Source organism: Tachysurus vachellii, chromosome 15 (genome assembly GCF_030014155.1).
Source record: "Tachysurus vachellii isolate PV-2020 chromosome 15, HZAU_Pvac_v1, whole genome shotgun sequence".
NCBI lineage: Eukaryota > Metazoa > Chordata > Actinopteri > Siluriformes > Bagridae > Tachysurus > Tachysurus vachellii.
Window position 1 is genome coordinate 9,329,587 of NC_083474.1, and position 13,014 is coordinate 9,342,600.

Genomic DNA, 13,014 nt, shown 5'->3' on the forward strand with positions numbered 1-13,014 from the left:
GAGGGTTAAGGGCCTTGCAGTATCAGATTGGTGGACCTGGGATTCAAACTCATGACCTACTGATGAACACCTCAGCTATAAGGCCACCACATCCCCATCCCACATCACAGAAGGACCTGCTGATCGTCTTGGTGCCAGATAACACAGCACACCTTCAGAGGTCTTGTGGACCCCATGACTCTTTGGGTCAGAGCTCTAGTAGCTGCACAACGGGGACCTGCACAATTTTAATCAGGAGGTTTTAATGATGTGTAAAATGTAATGGCGCCATCCAGTGTTCATTAGGGTACAGTTCCATTCTATCACTGGTTATAGAAAGTCTTCTTTTGAGGGTAGAAACATCGGCACTGCTAAATTTGTGTCGTCATCCAAAACAAGCCAGAAAATATTTGTTCTTGTTGAGTCTCGCGCAGTTTTATTTGAACTCGAACACATCCGTTGTTTTGATAGGAGTCTGATTACAATGCGAATGGGCGTGGCTACTGAGCAGGAATTGGCGCCGCTGATTGGCCACATCTCCCGTCAATCATTAAGCTAACACAAGCACGCTTGCCTGTTCGGGTGTAGTTTATCGTCACGGTGGTCATGATTTAAACACTGCATCAGTTTTGTTATAATAAAACACTCAGTATCAAGTATTACATAGACAGGAGTATGAAATGGGGTCGACCAGCTCTGAACTAGCCAAAATACCAAACGCGGAGGATTTAATGAGAGAAACTGGTTGTAAGTAGAGATTTTAATTTGTTTTTGTTTACCTTTTTTTGTTTTGTTTTGTTTGTTTGTTTATAAGAATATAGGTTAATATTTCCAGCTTTACCTCGATGTGCCAAAAGAAATAGTTTCTTTTCTTACATTTTCATGCAACTAAGACGAATCTTTTATTATTATTATTATCATTATTATTAAAGCTTGTTTGTAATAAGTAGCGTTTTGTTTTACAGTAAAAAAGGAGAAAGAGAAAGTTGGTACAGAAACGTGAGTGGGACCTGATCAGGTGTAGCCTAGTGGTTAAGGTGCTGGACTTAAGCTCGGAAGGTTGTGAGTTCGAGTCCCACGTCCACCAGGCTGCCATTGCTGGGCCCCTGAGCAAGGCCCCTTAACCCTCAAGTGTATTAAAAAAAAAGTGCATACGGGTGTCTGCTAAATGCTGCAAATGTGATATGAAGAAGTGAATCTGGGCCACTTTCTTTCGAGCCCTGAATGTATATTTATGCAGACTTTCAGTGATGGTCATGTCAGAGTGAATGAAACACCTCTAGACCTGCGTGATCTCCATTTAGCTTAATTTATTATATTATTATTATTATATTATATTTATTTTTTTATGATTGAGAAGCTGCGTATGAAATATGGTCATGAGTATTTGCGTGATGTTATTTACTCCAATGTCCTTTATTGTGCCTACTAAAGGTGCCACCGCTTGGCCAGTGAGCAAGGTACTTAATCCCTCAACTGCTCAGTTGTATAAAACAAGATAAAAATGTAAGTCGTTCTGGTTAAGGACGTCTGCCGATTGGCATAAATGTAAAAAAAATAACGTGTGTAAAATAACCCTGGGGCATTAATAAGTAATATCCAAAATAAGCCATCACTGACTCTAGTTGAACCCCCACTGACCAGATATTGTCCGAGTAGCGACACTGGCATGATGTGTGGTTGTTAGAAGTGTATAAGATTTAGCAGGATCACTGTTAGAAACCTCACTGTCTCTACTGAGTTGAGAAGAGTCCCTTAAAGAACAGGCTAGGTTTTCCAGCTCAGTATTTTAAAATCCTAGCACACTGTTGTAGTAGTTCTTGAATTTGTGTGTCAGAGTATTTTCATACAACAGCGATTTGCCAACGATTACAATTTTTTATTTATTAATGAGAAACACATGCAACATGCTTTTTATAGAACCTCCATGAGACTTTATACTTCAGGACGTAGGATGTTAGAAGGTGGAAAGGGATGGACGAGTGACTGTCTATAGCTACATAACATTATAACATAATATATTGTAACTTGTTCTAACATATTCTAACATAATTTAACAAGACGTAAACACAATATCTTAATAAACTCAGTAAATAATAAACTTAATAAACTTGGTAAACTTAATATCAGTGATTATATGCTGTTCTTTGTTAATCACTACAATGTTTTTAATCTGTTATTAGAATTAGGTTTATGTGAATAAGATGTTATTACTGGACCAATAATGTGTTTGAACATGCACATTAATATCAACATGGAATTTCTGTAGCTGTATTTGTCAGAGTCACTTTTTAATAAATCCCATTAAGTGTAGATACAGTCAAGGTGTATGTAATAAACTGGTGCCGGAGTGTACACTTGTTAAAAGACGTCACCATTATAAAATGTGCTTTGTGTTTTTTGCAGTCACTGGTGCACACCTGGTTCGTCTATATGACCGTTACCAATCTCTGGACAAAGACAGCAAGGGTCATCTTAGGTAAAGTGCTTCAGATTAATTTTTTTTAAATTAGTAGTTACTTGGCCAAAGTGAAATGAACCTGCTTTTCTCAAAGTGTACAGGACTTTGAAGCCATAAAGGAGCTGGCCATGAATCCTATATGTGACAGAATAATAGGGGCCTTCTTTACTTCTGGGTAAGTGGATATCATCGCTTATTAAGCTTTGTTTCTGCAAATGATGTATCTTATTTGCTGTATAAGAAATAATTTAGATTTTGATTAGTTTATTAGATTATTACAAGTGGGTGAATTAAACCCCAGTTGTGCATAAGTGTAGCTAATGTCCTAGAGATTAGAAGTTATTATTAAGGACACTTTTACATCTGTTCATCCAAACAGAACCAATCAAAAACCAACATAACACTGAATGGTGTAGGGATGTCTATATTGAGGGTGTGGTGGTATGCTAGCTCGGCGGATAAGGCGTGGAGCTTTTGATCAGAAGGTTGTGAGCCCGAATCCTAGGTTCACAAAGCTGCCACTTGGCCCTTAACCCTCAATTGCTCAGCTGTTAAAAAGTGTTATAAAATGAGGTTGCTGTGGATAAGTGTAGGGTGTCACTAGAATTGTGACATGGATATACTACTAGCATGTGTGCTTCAAGCAGATTCTCCAAGTGAATAGATTTTGTTGTCATTCCAGCTAAATACAGTAACAAACTGTAGAACATGTGCACTACACAATTCATGGTCACAACCTAATAATTTATAGCTATAGGATTCTTGTTTTGTGGCCTAGAAATATTAACTGACCCAAACTGTTATTTCTTTATAACTACAAAAGTTTTCATTCCGTCTTTTGTACAGGAATCATTTCAAGTGACAAAAAAAAAGGTGTTGGCTAAAAGGCAGATATTTAAAAAGAAAAAAAGTACTTTTGTCTTCCTAAAATGTCTGCGAATGAAACTAAATGATTGTCATCTTCAGACAGGAAACACTGGACTTCCCATCATTTGTGAGGATCTTGGCGCATTTTCGGCCCGTCGATAAAAGCCGATCCAAAGAGCCCAACTCGCCTGACCCCATTAACAGCAGAATCAACAAACTGAAGTGTACGTTTATGGTACTTTCTGGTAAAAGGAGAGATCTGCATGTTATCTGCTTCAAGATATTTTGTCCTGATGTATCTCATGTGAATTCTCATCTCTAAAGTCGATGCTTCTGTAGTTGCCTTTCAGTTGTATGATCAGGACAAGGATGGCAAGATTTCCAGAAATGAGCTCTTACAGGTCAGTGCACATGAGTATGCTGCGCCTCATGTCTCAATGTTGTAGTTAAGTTGTATGCAAATGTTAGTGGCTTTGGAAGTGCCGGTTTTCTTCCTGCTCGCACACATTTATAAACACCAACCAATTCAGTTCATTTCAGTTTATTTGCATAGCACTTTTAACAATTCACTATGTCTTAAAGCAGCTTTACGGAAGTATAGAAACAGAATAAAAAAAGTTTAAAGTTTAAAATTAAGTTACTTTGTATCTCAAATTTGTATCTATCCTTAATGAGCAAGCCAGAGGCGATGGTGGCAAGGAAGAACTCCCTGAGATGATATGAGGAAGAAACCTTGAGAGGAACCAGACTTAGAAGCAAACCCATCCTCATTTGGGTGACACTGGACAGTAAATAATGTCAAAGTAAATAATGTCCTTAATACAACCATTTGTAGTTGAGTGAACTAATGTGTCAGCACAGTTTTCAAGTTAACCACAGATCCAACACTAATTCTTTCCTGCCGAAAACTTCAAATGATCGCGGATTAAGACCCGACCATAAAGCTGGCTGATTCACGTGACCGTGGTTCAAAGAAGGCATGACAGTATCTGGGTGGCAATCCCATGAGTCACTGTCTGTCCATACAGATCAATCCCCAGCAGTGTGCACACCAGGTGACGAGACTCTAACCAGGACTAGAACATCAGGATTGATGAAGTAGGTCTGGAAGAGTCTAGGAACTCAGCTGTCAGCAATAACCTATATATTGCAAGGACCTATAGGATGTCAGCAATCACCTGTATATTGCAAGGCACATGCAAAGCACAGCTGATTTGCATTTTGCGATGTCCACAAAACAAATAGAAATCTGAATTATTTAACAGCATAACAATCTCAGAAGAGGCCAATACCTCTGGTTTGACAATTGAAAATGGTTTGACATGAAAACAGAGCGTGCCCTCTCCAGTGATGTGTTGTAAAAGCACAGCGTAGGATGTAATGTGTTTACAGGCTCAGGAATAGGATTTTTATGAACACTGAATATCTTCAAAAAATGCTTGTTTGTTTGATTTACAAATATTCTGCTAGTATTCAGTTTGATAACTGAGACCTACTGTTAGCATAATTTGTGTCTGATGTTAATTATTAAACTTTATAACTTTTTTCACTCAAAGTAAATAAGAGCTGAAAATCATTGGCAGGTTCTTCGGGCCATGCTGGAGAGCCAGGTAACAGAAGAACAACTGGAGTGCATAGTAGACCGCACTATTCAAGAGGCCGACCTAGACAACGATGAAGCCATATCTTTTGAAGAGTTTCGGAAGGTAACATATTGCATTATGCACCATAAATGATCTGTCAGTGGCATTTTAGTTGTTTTTATCATCCTTGTTTCATGCATCATGTTGCAAGTTTATTCAGTGTTAATAGGAACCCATAAAGATGTTTACTGTGTGTGAACTAAAAAACGACAGACATGCTGTTACAGTAAAACAGTTATAGTTGTTTTACCACCATGAAGTTGATGATTCACAATAACAGGATGTCAAGAAACATTTTATTCCTCAGTTAAAGTTTATTTTGAAGATCGTCCAAGAAACGTGCGTGCGTGCGTGGATTTTGTCATCCAGCTCTTCGTATAAGTTACTACACCAAGAAATGATGAAGATATTAGACCAAAAGCATTAAATAAACCTTGCAGCTAGAACTACCCTCAGAGCCGTTATTACAGAAACTAAAACTTTCTCCCCAGTTAGAACAGAGCATTCAAGAGCACTGTGGTATAAACAGTTTCATTTCTAAGCATGTCCAACATTGTTGTGGAGCTCAGATTGATATCTGATATTCTTTCTTTGCTTTAGTCTCTAGAAAAGGTCGACATTGACCACAAGATGAGTATCCGCTTCCTGCGCTGAAGCGTCACCAGCTTTCAAGAAGCACAAAGGATTAGTCTGCTTTCACTACAAACATGGAAAATGTGTTTTTATCATCTTTACTGGAATGCTGTTCTTTTATGTGGCCTATTGACATTGTGAATAATGTATAAGTGAAAGGTATTTGGTGAAATATGGATTTTAGTCCTATTTCAGTCAGTGTGATATTTGGTATAAGCCGTTTTGATGTCTGATGGTGTTTTTTATTTCGGCTGGCTTTACTGTGACTATGCATGATTTTATACATTTGTTGAGAATGAACTTGCTACTGTGTGCATCTCACAGTTTCTGGGGTAAACGTAGTTCCTACATAAACATCCTGATAATAACAGGTATGGCAGTCTAGACCCCAAAAGATGAACTGTGAAAATAAAACGATTTGAGAATATCGACATGCATAACTACATATTTGTTAAGAAATTCCTGTTGCCCAGGCCCAAATATTTTAGCAATTAGCACGAGGTTTAGAAGACATAGCTTTTGTCAAGCTAAATCATTAATTGGTTTGAATTTTTTTCCCCCAATCTTAGCTTTTGTTGGTCATTTTTTCTCACAGTAATATACTATACAACTTCTTCTCAAATGCTTAACTGCTTCTTAGAAAGCATGTTTATGCCAAAGTGTATATACAGTAAATATAATTATTGATCCTAATGAGAGATCTCACTAAAAGTATTTACCTTGTAAAGCGTATTTTTTTTTTTTAAAACTACTGCCACTACAAATATCAAACAGGGCTCAATGTTGTTAAATAGACATTTTTGTATGCAGTCTTCTCTATTCCAAGTGTTGGTGTAATGAATTTTTATCCAATGCCTACCTCAATAATCCTACTGATTTTAAAGAGCCTTTATGTAACCATGGTGACAAAAAGCCTTCCATATAAACCACATTGCTTTCAAAAGCATGTTTGTGTATGCAAGGTTGGAATTTGTATTAACTGTTTTAAAAAAATTATAATAAAAATGCATTTGTACTTCCCTTTTTTATTGTATTGTATTTTGTGACCGAGTAAAAACCTGAAGAAATAAACACACAGTTTGCTCTGTGGCACAATGGGTTTGTTTAATGCAGAAGAAATGTTAATTGAGGAGAAGTTAAGCTAATATAATGTGTGTGTGTGTTTGTATATATGAGTGTGTGTATGAGAGTGTGTGTGTATGTGTGCGAAGTGTGTGTGAGAATGAAATGAAGGCATGGAAATGAATTCAAAATAAAAATCCAGTAGGATTCTCGCATATTGACATTACCTTGCTGCACGATTAGTACGAGCTGTAATAATCATCTCAAGATATAAATTGTTAAGATGCTGTCTCTGATGTCCTCCATGTGTAAAAAATTGTGGACTTTAAAAGAATGATATTATTAATTAAATAATTGTCGTATTTATTTAATGATTGCCATTACGCACAGTAGGTCAAATGAAGTCTACACACCCCTGTTAAAATTGTAGGTAGAAGAAGCTGACATGATTTATCATTCATTCATCTTCTACCGCTTAACCAAACTACCTCGGGTCACGGGGAGCCTGTGCCTATCTCAGGCGTCATTGGGCATCAAGGCAAGATACACCCTGGATGGAGTGCCAACCCATCACAGGGCACACACACATTCATTCACTCACACACTAGGGACAATTTTTACAGAGATGCCAATCAACCTACCATGCACGTCTTTGGACCGGAGGAGGAAACCAGAGTACCCGGAGGAAACCCCCGAGGCACGGGGAGAACATGCAAACTCCACACACACAAGGTGGAGGCAGGAATCGAACCCCGACCCTGGAGGTGTGAGGCAAACGTGCTAACCACTAAGCCACCGTGCCCCCCGACATGATTTATCTTGATAAACTAATAGAAATTAGTAACAGTAGCAAGAGTGCACACGCATAAACTAATGTTTTTAAAACACCTTTTGAGTATAATGACAAGTTATTCTAGTCTTTCTCACGAAAATGCTCCAGATCTATCAAAGTGTAAGGAGGTTTTTGATGGGATTTAGTTCTGGATTCTGACTGAGCCATTCCAAAATATTGATATTCTTCTTCTGAAGCCATTTCTTTATTGACCTTATTTTGTGCTTTGAGCTGTCATTTTAGAAGGTGAATATTTTCTTGATCTTGTATATTTTAAGCTGTTTGTTCATCAGTATGGAGCCCAGCAGCCCCACTGCAGCAACTTCTGAACACCAGAGTGAATATGATATGATTAGTTCATTCTGAGCACAGTTACTTGCACCGTTATAGAAGTTTATTGTTATATTTTGTTTTCCTATTTTTTTAATTTACTTGAATTTGGTTTGTTGTTTTATCTCGTGAAAGTTCTCATTATTACTCACAGTGGTTTCTTAGTTATATTCTCAGTACAAAGACATGAAAATAATTCTAGAGAACACTTTCTAGCAAAGAACTCCTGTGCTGAGGGTACGTTACAACATTTTATAGCAGATCAATAATATCTTTGATATTCATTTAACTATCAGTCTTTAGGTCTGTGTTGGATTTGTATGAGCAGTCATGAATCTTGACTGTAATGTCTAAAACAATCCTTCTATATATTCCAGATATTAATATTTGACTTTACTGTAAAATCAATAGAACTCTATTCCCAAAAAGAATTTGGGAATTACTGCAACCATCCACTAGAGGGCCTCAAAGACACTCTGACGTCACTGTTTGAATCCCTGTCATTATAGACCTACAGTATATAGTCATTGAATTGAACTGTGTTTTCTCACGTGAACACTAGGTGGCAGCTAAGTCAAAACGTTATGATTTTTTTTTTTTCATTATTGTTGTGTAATGTGAAGGTACTAGTGTTGCTGTATGAAAGAAACACAGTGTCAACATTTACTTTATACACACTAAACATCAAGAATGTCTTTAATCAGAATTGTCTGTACAGTAGGAAGTCATTTAAAATCCATTCATATGACACATGAACAGTTTTCTCAGGTCCTCTTCTTATTCTGCTTTGCTTTTGGGCATCGAAGCCACCAGAAGCCAGTAACAGGAAAACCCAGTGCCTAAACACAACCAGATAGATGAGATTTAGCAATAATGCACTGAGAGCTTCAGACTGGAGTCAGAGATTAGAATCATATGATGCTTTATCTTACCAACAATAGTGAGGGTCATGGTTACACGGTAGAGGAGCATGTCAGTGCTTCCCCCTTTGATGTGGACAGGCAAACCATTATCCTCCTAAAAGACAGGGTTGGTTAAATATATTGCAGTCATGTTTTCTCTTATACACTTCATGAAATACACTTTTTAAAATACTGGATGGAGGACAAAACTAGATTGCGATCCATCAAGGAAAGAATGTTTAACGGCAACATGCTGCTCACCTGGAAAAGCTTCTGCTTCTCTGGAACCCTGTTCCTCATTTGCCTGGCTGTTGTATTGAAGGCCCTGGTGGCCACACGTTGAAGGCTCTGTAGAAATTTCACACAAAGTGTAGTAAAGGTATGGTATATTACAATCAACATGGAAAAACTTGGAGCTGAACAGTTTCATCTAGCATGTGTACTGTTCATCAATCATGTTCTTGCATGACTGTGCTCCTGTGCACAAATCGAGCTCCATGAAGACATGAAGGTTTACTGAGGTTGAAGTGGAAGAATGTGAGTGTCCTGCACACAGACCTAACCTCAACACCAACAAAAAGATCTCTTCACACAGCATCAGTGTCTGATCTTACTAATGCTCTTGTAGCTAAATGATGACAAATCCCTACAGTCACGCTCTAGTGAAACCTTCCAGAAGAGTGGAGGTGATTATTATAGGAGGAGGATATAACTGGATGAAATTCATGCTCACAAGCACATCTTGCTCTGATTGATCAGATTGCTCTTATATAGTGTATATTGTTATTGAGTTTTTGTTTCACCTTCTTTCTGTAGAGTTTCTGTAAATTCAGTGATGCCACCTTATTCTTATGAACCTTATTGTCTTAAGAAAACAAGGTTTTCATTCAGATATTTGGCTGTAGAAGAAACAAAAGGAAATCATTTCTGTTGTTTTCTGATAGTTTAGCTCTTACATATATTAAACAGTATTTTAAGGTTGCTGTTAGAAGAAGTATCAGGATCCTTGTGTGGGTCTCCACTTGATCATCTAATTCTAGAGCAATGCTCAGAGTAATCATTTTACATACAGCCCAATCACTATGAAAAAAAAGTCTACTGCATCTTTAAAAAAAAACAAAAAAAAAACACTTTTACAGGTAAAAACTGCCAGAAGTGTAGCATGAAATACACCCAGTGTAATGTGATGGAAGATTTTAATATTGTCTTAATATATTTGAAGCAACTCATTCTCCAGGCTGTAATTTTCAATTTGGAGTTACTGGACTTTTAACAATTAATGTGACTGCTTAAGTAAAAGACATAAAACAATCTCCATTTGATTTTGAAAATGTAAAATACAATCGTCTGACAATTCAAAGTGATTCTGTAACTGAAGCACTTTTCTTACATATGATATGTCTGCATACTGAGATGCTTTTCTTCTCACCGTGGTTATAAAGAGTGATTATATTCATTCATTCATTTTCTACCGCTTATCTGAACTACCTCGGGTCAGGCGTCATCGGGCATCAAGGCAGGATACACCCTGGACGGAGTGCGAACCCATCATGGGGCACACACACACTCATTCACTCACGCAATCACACACTACGGACAATTTTCCAGAGATGCCAATCAACCTAACATGCATGTCTTTGGACCAGGGGAGGAAACCGGAGTACCTGGAGGAAACCCCCGAGGCACGGGGAGAACATGCAAACTCCACACACACAAGGTGGAGGCGGGAATCGAACCTCCAACCCTGGAGGTGTGAGGCGAACGTGCTAACCACTAAGCCACCGTGCCCCCGAGTGATTATATGAGTTACTTTATTTTTCCTAGCAGCTAGAAGCTTTCTGGAGGTTTTCTTCTGACCCTCTTATCAACAAGGCATCAACAATATCCACAGAACTGTCACTCACTCAGTTTTTTCAAACCCTTCTATGTAAATTTGTAAATTTTATGTAAATTCTGTTATGTGTGAAAATCCTAGAAGGAAATCAACACGTTGTTATGAAACCAGTCTATCAAGCACAATATCCATGGCTCAGTTTAATTCAGTGAACATTAAGTGAAGCTCTTGATCTGTATCTGCAGGGGTTTATGTGTTGTGATGCTTCCACATGATTGATTTAGATTAATAATCTGCATGACAGTGAAAATATATTAAAATATATATATATATATACTCACTGTAAATCCTCTAATCTTACATTTCTTTCTTTGCTTTAACATAGTATAATATCAACTCTAGGGTCTTGATGCTGAGCCATAACAACAAAGATTATTTTTTCCACAAAGAAACAAGATACGTGCATTTGTACATTCGTACTCTTGATGGTAAAATTGTTTTAGCACACTTAAGTACACTATCACTTTTGTGAGAATCACTTCTGTGGTTATTCATACACATATTAAACTCAGGAAGATTAAAGGTGTTGTGGAGCTTCGGTCAGTTTTCTACCACTATATTTCATGAAGCAGCTCTCAGTAGATTTGAGCAGGAAGTGTACTGAGTCCAGTCACCTGTTTGCTACACATTAATCAGTCATGAAAGTGGGTGTTATGGTGTCCAAGGTCAAATGTGCAAGTGAAAATGGAGTCGCTTGTGTATTTAGCCTATTGGGACCGTGCAAGATGTTGACAGACCAATCAGAGCACAGATCACTGATAGGGGTGGGACAGAGAAGCTCTTGACGTCCATAACATATGTGTGCCTCCACATGTACACAAGCTAAAGCAGGACTGTGTGTCAGTGACACTGAAGTGACCTCTTTCTTTTCTATTTCAGCGAAACCACAATTTACAGCAAAACAAGGAATGTTTGAGATGCACAAAAGATCACAAAAAAGGCCTTTTGGATATTTTATTCTACAGAAGGTGACTTCAGAGAACCGATTAAGATGAAATATTTACAATGTCCCATTTAAATCACTCTTCAGCTTCCTTATAAAGCAGCTCCCTCAGTATAAGCAGAAACTTTATCACTGGTCAACACATTTCCTGAATTCCTGCTGCATGTTTTTATATTTTATTATTTATTTCCTGAACGTAAAAGCAGACTATTAAAACATCAGTCTGAGACAGAACTTCTTTACTCTTTCCCTTAGTCACACACAAGAAGTACATACAAGTACAGAGGTCAAGGTATATTTGCCTGCTTACAGGAACAAGTTACTTTATTTTTTAATCAAGTTACATTTTTCTCTATATAGAATAAATAAAGTGTTGTAGCCAATAACAAGACAATGTAGAAAGAATACAAAAGTAGTTACCAATAAGTGTCTCATGTCCGACTCTGCGAAATGTCCTGCTGCTTGTTTAGAGTGAGGCCGTACAAGAACACACACACACACACACACACACACACACACACACACACACACACCAGAGAGCTCTTGAACAGATGCCAAGTATGGTGTACAGGACAGAACAAACTACATCTGGCTTTAAGCTTTGCCTCATATCTGTTTGTCAGAAGTACCACAAAGTAAAGGACAGAATTAACAATATGAGAAAAGACTAGAAAATATTCCGTCAGTGTCGTTGTTGAACTACATTATTATCTAACTAGTAAATAGCTTTTAATGCCTGCGTGGATTAAAATAGCAAATAAATAATCACAACATTTTATGTGAATATTCCACTTTGAATATATCTAATGTTAAGCAGTAAGCCAACTGTGACATGGGCAAGTGAAAATAAACAAGCGGTCCTGTGATTTCTGTGGTTTGAAACAGAGAACTGAATGTTAGCTGACGCTTAACTTCAGTGTGAAAGTTCTGACATCTGTTTAAAAAAACGATTTTACTGCTACAGTATAAGCAGCCAGTGTCATTTATTTATGCTATTTGCATTATTCGTGGTTGTATAAACAGTTTCAGAATAGAATTTTTATGGCATTTAACCATAATTAAAATTAAAATCAATTTGATCAAGCTGATAAAATCATGTAATTATAATGATATTAATAAAGAAAGATTCCAATAAAGAAAACTGAGACAAAAAAGTTTCTCACATTAAAATGATCTTAAACAAACGTGTCCTGTAACTTGTAACCTACTCGAGGGTCCCCGGTTTGATCCTGAGCTAATGTCTGCATGTCTTCCTGTGTGTGCATGGGTTTCCTTCAGTTCTTCAGATTCTTTCCACCTACCGAAAACACCCCGGTAACTGGACTGATCATAGTTGCATGCGCCCTTTGCTTTTACATCATGTAGGAACACCGGGCATGAGGTAGCAATCATGAGTCATCAGACCAGACCCCCTTCTTCCATTGCTCCATGACAGGTTCTGATACTCACATGCTCACGTGATCGTAGG

General features: G+C 37.6%; 2 protein-coding genes across 2 annotated transcripts; one reads left to right on the plus strand and one right to left on the minus strand.

The window, feature by feature from the left end:
• The first annotated feature begins 554 nt into the window (after window positions 1–554).
• On the plus strand, window positions 555–6,604 carry chp2 (calcineurin-like EF-hand protein 2). The gene is made up of 7 exons (XM_060888727.1): window positions 555–726; window positions 2,386–2,458; window positions 2,535–2,615; window positions 3,407–3,531; window positions 3,647–3,708; window positions 4,891–5,013; window positions 5,551–6,604. The coding sequence occupies exons 1-7, from the start codon at window positions 660–662 to the stop codon at window positions 5,602–5,604; spliced, it is 585 nt and encodes a 194-aa protein (XP_060744710.1). The 5' UTR covers window positions 555–659; the 3' UTR covers window positions 5,605–6,604.
• Window positions 6,605–8,469: 1,865 nt separating this feature from the next.
• Window positions 8,470–12,108, minus strand: LOC132858537 (cytochrome c oxidase subunit 7A2, mitochondrial). Its single transcript, XM_060888921.1, has 4 exons — window positions 11,967–12,108; window positions 8,971–9,057; window positions 8,740–8,824; window positions 8,470–8,646 (listed from the first exon to the last, which is right to left on the minus strand). The coding sequence occupies exons 1-4, from the start codon at window positions 11,979–11,981 to the stop codon at window positions 8,585–8,587; spliced, it is 249 nt and encodes an 82-aa protein (XP_060744904.1). The 5' UTR covers window positions 11,982–12,108; the 3' UTR covers window positions 8,470–8,584.
• Between the last annotated feature and the right edge of the window lie 906 nt (window positions 12,109–13,014).